Source organism: Stegostoma tigrinum, chromosome 12 (assembly GCF_030684315.1).
Source record: "Stegostoma tigrinum isolate sSteTig4 chromosome 12, sSteTig4.hap1, whole genome shotgun sequence".
Classification (NCBI taxonomy): domain Eukaryota; kingdom Metazoa; phylum Chordata; class Chondrichthyes; order Orectolobiformes; family Stegostomatidae; genus Stegostoma; species Stegostoma tigrinum.
In genome coordinates, this window is record NC_081365.1 from 36867075 (window position 1) to 36879239 (window position 12165).

The following is a 12165-nucleotide window of genomic DNA, read 5'->3' on the forward strand; positions in this document are numbered from 1 at the left end:
TGAGAGGATTAGTTTTGAGTGTTTTATGAAAGTGTGGAGCATAATGCAAGAGGCTTATATTGGAAATTCCAGAGGTTAGATCTGAGGCAGCTAAAAGATTCAGGCGAATTAAAGGATGAAATGTTATTATTACAGGGAGAAAATTGCGGTGATGGTTTGAGACAAAACCATTGGGAGATTTGGAGACAACGTAAAAAGTTTGTAAATTTCTTAGGATTAAGGTCATGACCCAATTAAGGTTTCAAGAATACAAGCAGATTTTAATGAAACCCAGAATAAGAATGGGCTGGGTTTTAGTTTGACAGCTGGAAGATTTCAGTTTTCTCTCTTTTAAGTTATTCATGGTATAAAAACTAAACCAAGAGCCACTGCTTTCTTTAAAATAAAGTCAATAGCCTCAGTTAGATATTATTAGTTTTATTGTTATCATTACAACATTAAAGCTACAAAACAAATTCTTCAAAAATGTGTATTAGAAAGTTTGATGTAAAAGCACTTTTTGTTATTACAAGAAAATTATTTTATCAAAATCATAAATTCTTGGTTTGAATCAATGGCAACTTGCAAAAATAAAGAAAAATTGACTAGAGCTGAATTGTCTGTTTTACGATAGTTTGGAGCTTTAAGATTCACACAGGAGGAAGGTATTGACTGAGCCTAGAAAAGAGATAAAGCATGTTATTTATTAGTGAATAAATAGGGATGCCTGAAAGAGTTACAGAATAAGCATATGCAAAAACTAATAACAGCACCAATTGCCAACATTTTGAATTTCAGTAAGTTTATGCAGTTAGGCAATCAGCGCTTCCCTAACTGGGGGTTGTAAATCCTAGTGGAGTGGTTGATGAAATTTGGGGGTCATGACTCCCATACCTTTAATGACAGCTGTGGAAACAGTTGCCGAGGTGCTGAACTTCATGGGTTGACTAATTTGTCAACTGCTCCACTAACTGAAATTGTAAACATCTAAAACAGCCAATCAGGTACAGACAATTTCTGCATTTCTGAAAACCAATGGCAATCATTGGCCCATTAGGAGTGGCCAGAAGCATTGATATTCCTCGTTCTTTCTTGGCTGTCTTATGTTTCCGATGGGTCTCTTGGAAGGTGTTGGAGTCTGTTTGACCCGTGAGTTCCATTTGGCTGCATATGGCTTTTCTATCACCTTGTGACCCCACTGGAGGTACTATATAATAACATCCTCTTTTCTGTCAGAAATACCTCTAAACTTTTTGCAGTTGGTAGAGTAGAGCTACTTAATTTTGAGACATTTCCATAAGGATTAAAAAGTTCATATCTTATTCAACAATTAGGTACATTGATGGATATTTTACAGAGATAAATTTAAGCGTAGCAGTGAACTAGCAAAAGACTGTGCTTAATGCATTTGATTGATCACCAAAAGAATGTTAACTTTTATATAATTTGTACCTTCTGCTGGTGGTTTGCGAGGCCTTATGATGTCCATGTGGGAGGTAGGGTCAGTGCTGATCAGACGGACTCCTGCAGCTTTTCCACCTTCTGGAAAGTCTTTTGGTCTGTTCTTGTAAACACTTTCTGTTAAAACTGGTGCATCCGGTTAAGGAATTAAAAATTCCCCTGTCATTTATCTGGAGAACAACAATACTCAAGAAGCTTGGCACCATTCAGGATAAGGTAGCCTACTGGATTGACATTTCATTTACCATCTTAAGAATTTACTCCCTCCACCAGTGATGCACAGTAGCCAGCATGCACTACCTAAAAGATGCACTACAACAGCTCATTAAGCCTCCTCTGACAGCACCTTCCAATTCTCTTCCATCTAAAACAGCAAGGCAGCAGGCAACTGGGAACACTTTCACTTGCAGAGCCCCTTCCAGGTCACACATTATTTCTACTTGGAAATAAATGGTCAATCTTTCATTTTCACTGGGTCAAAGCCCTGGAGTACAATTCCTTGTAGTAGATGTACCTCAGAATGTGAACTACAGAGATTCAAGAAGGTAGCTCAACAGCACCTCCTAGAGGACATTTAGGAATAGACAACTGGCCAACGTGGGATGCTGAATTTTCTTGAACTTCTATTGCTTCAGTTCTCTGGAAGGGTTTTTACTTTATGATTTTGCTTTGAAGTAAAGCCCTGGGAGTTTGGAGAACAATGCCAATGCCACTCCCCATCCAGAACTCTTGGTTATACTCACAGAGGAATATTTTCTCCTATGGCATGTGGGTATTCTTTGTGAAGATAAAAAACAAGTAGAAATTCTGAGATAATGGGAACTGCAGATACTGGAGAATCCAAGATAACAAAGTGTGGAGCTGGATGAACACAGCAGGCCAAGCAGCATCTCAGAAGCACAAATTCTGAGTTTATTTGGATCTGTAGGAAGAAATATTTACTTTCTCCTCTCTGCAAAGACGACCATAGTTTCTGTAAACATCAAAAACCTAATAAACAATCATATATTTGAATAACAGAAGCATCTACTTGCAGCCTTGTCACCAAGTTTTCCAAATCACAGAAAGTCATTATCCATCACTGGTCATCTATTGGCCTAACCAGATTATAATTCCAAGGTCACCTCCAGGGATGACGGTAGAGACATGAGGTTCCAACAATAAAATCATGAGTCACAATGTTATTTCTGTTCCTGATGAGGACCCAGTTGAGGAAACCATGACCAGGTGTGATGCTGCTTGCTGTGGAGCAATGCAAAATTTGTAGAATTTGTTGGCATTCCATTTTAGCAAAGGAGAATCCACAAAATGACATGAAATAAAGGACACACCAGTGTGACACCACCAATACATACCTAGAGGTAAGGTCACCCACATTTAAAGTCTTAACAGGTGAGTTGGAGAGCTGCTATTTATCTAAGATAATGCTCTTAGTTGGAGGTAAAACAGGCAGAACTTTCTCTCTCTGCAATGAAGGGGTAATAATCTTCATGATGAGTGTGATAATTGATATGATTAAGTGGGTGAACGTTTCAGTGGTTACTCAGAGTCTGATGAAGGATGTAACGTTGAGTCAGACCAATCTAGTGGTAGGGTCCACTACAGTGACGTGCAGAGCCTACACCCCAGCAGAGGTTGTTGCTAGATCCTTCAGAAAGCACAGCTTTAAATGATTATGCATCAGTCTACTTCTGCGGATGCCACATATGAAGTGCAATATTGTAAATAATATCAGAAGCATTTGAGATGTAGCCATGTACAGAATAGGAAATTGCAATGTACTTGAGGTTACTGTTTGTAATGCATTGATGTAAGGGATTTGAAAAGAAAGGAGAGATGCTATCTGAGCCCCTTGTCCATATCTTCAATAGCTTAAGAGAGTCCTGAATTATTTCTTTAAATCAGAAGATCACTTATTTAGTTCAAAAAATGGGATAAATCAGCCCCGGAAAAACATTTTGGCCTGTATTTATTTCAGGAAAGATGCTCGAAGGGATCCTAAGTGATATCCTAAGTTTTATGTTTACTGGGAAAGTTAGGACCATTAGTGATACTCAATACAGTCTCCTAGGAACAAATTTTTATGGCACAGAAGGAGTCCATTTAGCCACCATGTCTGCACAGGCTCAGTGATCTCCTGCTTTTTCCCCAATATTCCCGATATCCAAATAACCATTGAAAGCCCTCCTGAATACCGAAATAAAACCTACCTCCACCACATTTCCAGCCAGTGTTTTACATAACCTAAAAACTGGCCGTGTGAACACATTTCTTTCTCACATCACCCTTGTTTCATTTGCACATCACTTTAAATTCATGCCCTCTCATTTTTGTTTCTTTTTCAAGCGGTTTCACCCTTTCTAGTCTGTCCATCCCAGACATAATGTTGAAAACCTCAATCAGATCTCTTCCTTGCCTTCTTCTCTCCAGGGAGAATATTCCCAACTTTTTCAATCTATCCTCCTAAGATTCTCAAACCTGGAATGATTCTCATAAATGGCTTCTCTATCCTGTCCAATGTATTTTGATCTTTCCTGTAATGTGGCACGGTGGCTCAGTGGTTAGCACTGCAGCCTCACAGCGCCAGGGACCCGGGTTCAATTCCAGCCTCGGGTGACTGTCTGTGTGGAGTTTGCACATTCTCCCTGTGTCTGCGTGGGTTTCCTCTGGGTGCTCTGGTTTCCTTCCATAGTCCAAAGACGTGCAGGCTAGGTGGATTGTCTATGCTAAATTACCCATAGTGCTCAGGGGAGTGTAGATTAGGTGCGTTACAGGGGTTGGGTCTGGGTGAGATGCTCTAAGGTTTGGTGCGGACTTGCTGGGCCTGTTTCCACACTGTAGGGACTCTATGAACTGTATACAATACCTATAATCTAATCTAGGTAAGGCCTGTGTGACTGAGGACAGCGGAATCAATTCAAAATAGCGGACATTAGTTTCCAGGGAATGATGCTGAAAACAGCTGAGAAAGAAAATGACCTAGGAGTAACTGTGCTTATCACTCAACAATCAGAAGCAATGCTAAGGAGCCAAAGCCAAAGTAAACAGAGTGGTGTGCTGTATTATTAGAATCATTCTTTGCAAACTTAAGGTAAGTATTCTGTTGTTGTACAGAGACTAGTTCGATTACATCTAGGTCTCTCAAAGATGGGTGATTCCAGTGGCCTCAGAAAGATTTAAAGGAGACTGTCAAGAATCCTTTGTAGATTAAAGAGTCACTCAGATAAGCTTATAGAACTGGGATGGTTCAGAGCAGACAGAGCTAGTGATCTGGGAAGTACTTAAAAGAAAGGACTAGAGTGATTGGCTATTGATATGTTATTTCAGTTTGAAATTATTTGTTTGACAGATTGGGAAGGAAAGGGAACATTGACTTCATGTGGTCAAGAACATGAATAGGTTAATCGGACTCGAAAATTACCTCTGTTTCTTTGTTCATTCATGCTGCCAGGCCTGCTGAGTTTCTCCAGTACTTGGGTTTTTATTTCAGATTTCCAGCCTCAGTGTATTTTGCTTCCACCTTCAAAATCTAGTCCTGACAAAAGGCTAAGTAGTTAAGAATTATTATTCTTCCCTGGGGCAGCAGTGTCACTGATTTTGTTAGAGTAGAAGAGAGTGGAACAGATTATGAGAGTGTCCAGAGCAAAAGAAAGGGACCAAATAGGTGTTGACAATGGATGAGAAAAAGAGCGAATGAATCCATTCCGCTGAAAGCGAAGTGAATAAGTCATTAACTAGAGACAGCAAGAACTGCAGATGCTGGAGTTAGACGTAACACAATGTGGAGCTCAATGAACACAGCAGGCTAAGCAGCCTCAGAGGAGCAGGAAAATTGATGTTTCCAGTCGGGACCTTTCTTGAGAAATGGGGAGGGGGAAGGGACCTCAAAAACAAATAGAGGGAGAAGGGGTCGGGCTGGGAAGAGGTAGGTGGGATAGTGATAGGTGAGTGCAGGTAGTGAGTGGTGGGGATTGGTCAGTGAGGTGGGAGGAGAAGATACATAGGAAAGAAGATGGGGGTGTTGTGTCAGGTCAAAGAGGTGGGGACGAGAGGGAAGGTTGGACATGGGATGAGGCTGGGGATGGGGAAATTTTAAAACTGGTGAAATCCAGGTTTAGACCATTGGGCTGTAGGCTCCCAAGGTGGAATATGAGGTGCTGCTCCTTCAGTTTGTGGGTGGCATCATTGTGACACTGGAGGAGGCCCAGGATGGACATGTCGCCCAGGGAGTGGGAGGGGGAGTTAAAATGTTTGGCGCATCCCGAAGTTGTTTGTTGTGTACAGAGTGCAGATGCTCTACGAAATGGTCCCCAAGTCTACACTTGGCCTCATCAATGTAGAGGAGGCCACATCAGGAGCTGTGGATGCAGTTGACCAAATTGATGGATGTGTAGGTGAACCCCTATCTAATATGGAAGGTTTGTTTTGAGCCTTGAATGGAGGTGAGGGGGGAGGTGTAGGGGCAGGTGTAGCATTCCTATGGTTGCAGGGAAAGGTGCTGGGGGTGCAGGAGTTAGTAGGGAGTGTGGAGCAGACAAAGGAGTCATGGAGACAGCAGTCCCTATGAAAGGCAGATAGGGGTGGGGAGGGAAATATTTCTTTGGTTGTGGTGTTGGATTGTAGGTGTTGGAAGTGGCAGAGAATAATTCATTGGATGCAGAGGTTGGTGGGGTGATGTGAGGGCAAGGGGGATTCTATCTTTATTTTTGTTGGGGGGAGGGGATGTGAGGGAAATGCATGAGATGCAGTTGAGGGCATTTTCGATCACTGGACAGGGGAGGTTAAGGTCCTTGAAATAGAAGGGCAACTGGCATGTGCGGGAGTGGAACACGCCATCTTGGGAGCAGATGCAGCAGAGAGAGGGGAATTGGGAGTAGGGGGTTGCATTCTTGCAGGAAGGTGGGTGAGAGGAGGTGCAGTCTAGTCAGCTGTGGGAGGTGGTGGGCTTGAAATAGATGCCAGTTTTGAGGTGGTCACCAGAGATGGAGACAGAGAAGGTCCAGGAAGGAGAAGGAGGTATCAGAGATGGTCCAGGTGAATTTGACATTAGGGTGGAAGGTGTTCATAAAGTTGATGAACATAACTAAATACAGGGTTGTTGGGGGATGGTGGCAAGAAGAGCAATGCAAAATAAGAAGAAGGACAGAGGTCATGCTCAAGATTAGCATTTATGCTGACTGGGATCTCAGGAGACCATTGTGGATCAAAGACTCCATACTTATAGTTGAAAATGGTGGCAAATTCTGCAGCTTCGTCTTTTGAATTTCTGTGTTGGGCTTCAGCTTAATTGTGCATGGGAATATTTGTGCAGCCTCCTTCCTCTTCCTAATCTCAGTTATTTTATTAAATATCTTTGCATGACTGTGTATAGTAGGATAATAGAGTTTTGATCAGATCAATCGGTTCTAGTTTAAATGTAAATGCCTGTATTGACTGGTTAGGTTAAATGAACTGCTTCTCTGCCACCTATCTTTTATCCAATAAAGGAATCTAATGGACTCCATTCCATTATGGGCCTAGAGCCTATACTTGACTTAATTTTTACTTGAACTAATTAGCAGTGTTCCTCTCAGCCACAATGCAGGCCGAAAAATATTTCACATCCACTATGATACTTTATAAAGAAAAGAACAAGATTTTGTCTTTTTCAGTTACTTACCTTTACACTTCAGCTGCTAAAAGTTTCTTCTTGGCTAAACGTATAGATATGACTTTATTTCCACAAAACTATTTAAATGCTTTGAAACTCTGTCCACTACTGCATAAAATTTACATTCTTATCAAATTTTTACCTTACCTAGGCTATTCTAGCTGGGAGAGAAAATTGTTTGTTTCCCAAAGATGCTACTTGCTTAGTCAAAAAATTCTACATGATTGTAGTGTAGAAAGATTTTTGGGACAGTTTTTACCTTACTTCTTTGTTCATTCCTCAAAATTGAGACCTACAACAATGTGCATTGTCCATCAGTCCTAGCATAAGTAAATAATGACAATTAAAAGATATTTGCGATAATGGGAAGGAACAATTCTTCTGCTTCAGTCTGGATTTCTAGGTGATGACAAACGTGCCCTGCTCCTTCAGTACTTTCCAAGCCAATCGCTATGGCATAAAGCATAATTTCCAACTCAGTCGCCAACCCAGCTGCCACCTGCAGGAAATAGAGTTTTGAACTGGTAGGAATCAGTTAGGTCTTTGTACAATTTATTTCATTACAGGCCTACTTTGTTAAGAATGAAATGAAATATTATGGAGTGAGACAGACTGTCAGCTTGATTCACTTTTGAATGAAGGCAGTAAAATGTCAGGTGACTATGGATTAGCCTTCTGCCTTCCTGCTCATCCATTCCCACAATCTGATTCCTTTTAAATGACAGGGGTGGGCAAGGCAACCATTAGGACTCTGCTCTAAGGGCTGCTGCGGCCAAAGTTTGCCCACTTAAGGCTCCCAATCTGTCTTCGCTGCCATAACACATTGGGCAGTGGAAGGAGAATTTTTAAAATACGTGCATCTGTTTAAAAAGGAGGGAAGGAATGGGATTATGTCTTCGGGGATGCCCTGTATACTTGCATCCGAGATCTTTCCCCCACTCCTTACCCCATCCCTCACCCTCTTGTCAGGAAAGCCCAAAATCCCACAACTCTCACCCTTCTTTCTCGGGTGCCCAATACCTCCTTATCTGAAAAGCCCAGGATGTGTCTCACACTGCTCTCCTTTGCTATTCCTGGTGGAGGGAATTGTAATTCCAGCAGTTCCTATTACCAAGTTCCGGCATTGTTGGGATTGCTGCACCTGCCAGTCAATCTGATTAGTTGACAGCTCGAGGGTCGGACCTTTTCCTACTAAAGGCAGAAGTTGGACCATCACCACATTAAGGCCACCGAGTGGGTGTTATTCTTGCAGGGCAGCCTTGTTTAATGTGTATCTGTTCAAATCCAACTTTTCTTCCGGGGGAGGTGTAACAAGTTAACAAGACTAGAACTAAACCATCCATCAGTCAAGAAGCTGTAAGTAAAGGATGTGAGCTTAAAGAGGAAGTTATAGGAATTTATAAGGACAAACAAAAGTGACAGGATTACTGAAGGTGAGTTGATATTTTTGAAAGGATACAAATGGAAATTAAGCAAATTGTAAGGAGAGGATAGAAAATACTTTGAACAACTACATCTCAGTTTTTGTAAGGAATGGCACAAACAACGTGATTTATTCAAACAGAGATAACAGAAGCAATATTAACCATTTGTATCTAATTGGAATGCAGGATAAAATATCTTAATATAATTTCCTCAAGATAATTATTCATCTCAAACGCTGAACAACACTGGGATGGAGGAGCTTGTGATGAACTGCAGTTAAGCAAGAGGAAGATAGTTTATCTTTGAAATAATGGTAAAGAACATGCAAATATGGAGGACATTGAAGTTCAAAAGCCAAATTTTGAATGGATTGATTCAAAATCCATTAAAATTTCACAAATGGATAATAATGAGAAATCTCTTCCTACTACCGAGAAAATGGTTTCTCATAAACATATGAAGAACAAAAGACATTGCAAGAAAAACAATTATAATTTCCCATTAGTTTATAACTCCTAGTTACAGGTTCAGCAACAACATTCAGCACGGTAGCTCAGTGGTTAGCACTGCAGCCTCACAGCGCCAGGGACCTGGGTTCAATTCCAGCCTCGGGTAACTGTCTGTGTGGAGTTTGCACATTCTCCCCACGTCTGCGTGGGTTTCCTCCGGGTGCTCCGGTTTCCTCCCACAGTCCAAAGATATGCAGGCTAGGTGGATTGGCCATCCTAAATTGCCTGTAGTGTTCAGGGATGTGTGGGTTATAGAGGAATGGGTCTGGATGGGATGCTCCAAGGGGCAGTGTGGACTTGTTGGGCCAAAGGGCCTGTTTCCACACTATAGAGAATCTAATCAAATCAAATATTGTCAAGAACCAAGAACAAAGAACTGCACAGTACAGGAACAGGGCCTTCAGTCCACCAAAACTGCACCGATAAATGATGCCTTCTAAACTAAAAACCTTTTGCCTCTACGTGATCTGTATCCCTCTATTCCCTGCCTATTCATATATCTGTCATATAATAATGTTATTGTATCTTCCTCCATCACTTCCTCTGACAGCACATTCTAGTCACTTACTACCTTCCTTGTAAAAAATGTTCCTCTCACAGCTCCTTTGAACTTACCCCTTTTTAAATCTACGTCCCATAGTAATTGACATTTATACCCTGGAAAAAAGACTTCCCATCTATCCATGCATCTCATAATTTTGTAAACTTCGATCACGTCATCCGTCATCCTTCGACATTCACGTGAAAAGAAACCAATCTTTTCCAATCTCTCCTCATTGCCGATACCTTCCAAACTAGGCAGCATCCCGCTATACTGTTTCTGTACCATCTCCAAAGCCTCCACATCCTTCTGGTAGGGTGGCAACCAGAATTGTACACAATATTCCAACTGTGGTCGAACTAAACTTCTATACAGCTGCAATATAACTTCCAATTTTTATACACTATGCCCCAATTGATGAAAGCAAGCATGCCATATGTCTTCTTGACAAGCTTATCCACTTGTTTTGCCATTTTCAAGGAACTGTGGATCTGTACACCTAGATCCCTCTGTATGTTATTGCCACTAAGGGGTTCTGCCATTTACTGAATACATTTCTCCTGCTTTAGAGCTTCCAAAATTAATCCCTTTGTGTTTGCCTGATTTAAACTCCATCTGCCACTTCTCTGCCCAAGTCTTTAGCCTATCTATATCCTGATGTATCCTTAGACATTCTTCCTCAATCTTCATGTCATTCATAACTTGTTAATCAAGCCACCTACATTCTCCTCCAAATCATTCATACATATATTACAAACAACAGGGGTCCCAGTTTTGATCCCTATGGAACACCACTGGTCACAGGTCTCCGATCTGAAAAACATCTTTCCACTTCTACTCTACGACCCAGCCAATTTTGTATCTATCCCTAGATATCACTGGCGAAACTCAGCAGATCTGGCAGCATCTGTGGGAAGAAAGCAGGGTTAATGTTTTGAGTCTGGTGACTCTTCATTAGAACTGACAGTTATTATCTGTGTTGTCTATATCCTGAGAAGTAAAGTATAATACAACCCAAATTGTACTGTTATTAAGTTAGATACCACTTGGTGTCCTGTGCTCAATTCTGATTACTAAGCTCCAAAGAAGACACTATATTCAAAAATTGGAAGCACTGAAAGGAGAAGACAAAAAACTGAGTGCTTTAGTCACAGTAACAGAAACGATCAGAATGAAGAATAAACAAATTTGATGTGAAGAAAATTAAATCTAGGTAGTTATAAAAACAGATAGTTATTATAAGTCCAATAGGTAAATACGCAGAAACATTTGGACTTGGTACTTATAAAGTTGAAGTGATGAAGTAAATAGTTCAGACCCTTTCGAAAGGAAATTCAAGTAGCAAATGGGAAATGATGGATAGAGTTATGCTAAAAAGTGAGATTAGGTAAATGGAATAGAGGAAATTCACATGGAAGATAAAAACTAGCACAGATAAGGTGGATCTGTTTAGGTGCTATACATTCTCCTTTTATTATAATATAATTGATGGAACAGGTTATATCTGTGGAACAGTTTACTTTAAAATAATTAAGATTAAATTCAAATAGTAGAGTAAAAGGACAGGTTCAAACTAGAAAGTGACACATTCATGACTGATATCGATAAGCTTTTCTTCACATGTAATTACTATATGGGCATGGGTTTTATGGTTTTCAGAAACAGAGTTGCAAACTTGAAATCCCAGAAACAATCAAGTAGTAACTAGATGCTGCAAAGGGAGGTAGGGAAGGAGGATAGCAACATTTATAGTGATTCTTCATCCATCATCTTTTGAACCAAGCAGCTGCATTTAAATGATTCCAGCTGATATTTAGAATTATTTGACCTACTTGATTGTTTTAAAAAAGATGGTGAACAAATATTACTATACCGAGACATTTTTGAGATTAAGTGAATACTTACAGGTCCCGGTTTAAAACACACTCTGAGTCCAGTGCTAGGTGGAGGCTGCTTCACTCGAAATCTAGACAAAAATGATAATTCATTTTGAAGATTAATACTGCCACAAGTAGATTACTCCATTTTAGATCAAGGCTATGAGGTACTTCCAATACATTTTGTAGAATTGTAATCATTCTTAATGGAGTGGAGCAAATAATTCTAGCAAAAAGGAAGAATACACAGATTTTGAAGTTTATATTTGGTTCAATGTCCCCCTAACCACTCTTCTAAATAGATCTTCATCCTTATCAATTTTTCAGTGCTTAGTTTATCATTATTATTATTTGGTGACCTTGCTAGACAGACAAGCAGAGGGTTAAGCTGCAAACCAAAAGATGATGTCCATAATTTGGCTGAGGTATCATGAACAAACTATAATACCGAACCATTTGATTGAGGAAGTAGGATTTCAGAGAACAGAATCACAGAATGATTACTGTGTCAGCTCTCAGTAGGAGCAATTCAGCTAGTCTGTCCGCCCTGACTTCTTCCCAGACCCCTGCAAATTCTTTTCTCTTCAGATAATTATCCAACTCAAATTGCTTCTCATTTTCCAAACTCCAAGCGCAGTCCCAGTTCTCCTAAGAGTAGAATGTCTCATCTCAGAAATCAAATAATCAGAAGAAGAGCAGAGGGAATGCTGGGGTCTAATATTG

The 12165-nt window shown here is 40.4% G+C and overlaps 1 protein-coding gene across 4 annotated transcripts in view; it reads right to left on the bottom strand.

Moving 5' to 3' along the window:
• Nucleotides 1–475: 475 nt before the first annotated feature.
• The window catches only part of spag17 (sperm associated antigen 17), a 239250-nt gene continuing 227560 nt past the window's right edge, over nt 476–12165 (bottom strand). For all 4 annotated transcript variants that reach the window (XM_048541477.2, XM_048541476.2, XM_048541475.2 and 1 more), the window contains 4 exons: nt 11471–11531; nt 7445–7589; nt 1432–1569; nt 476–657 (listed from right to left, as the gene is read on the bottom strand). In XM_048541477.2, coding sequence (XP_048397434.2) covers nt 623–657; nt 1432–1569; nt 7445–7589; nt 11471–11531 — 379 coding nt within the window. In that variant the 3' untranslated portion in view covers nt 476–622. The remainder of the gene's footprint in view (nt 658–1431; nt 1570–7444; nt 7590–11470; nt 11532–12165) is intronic.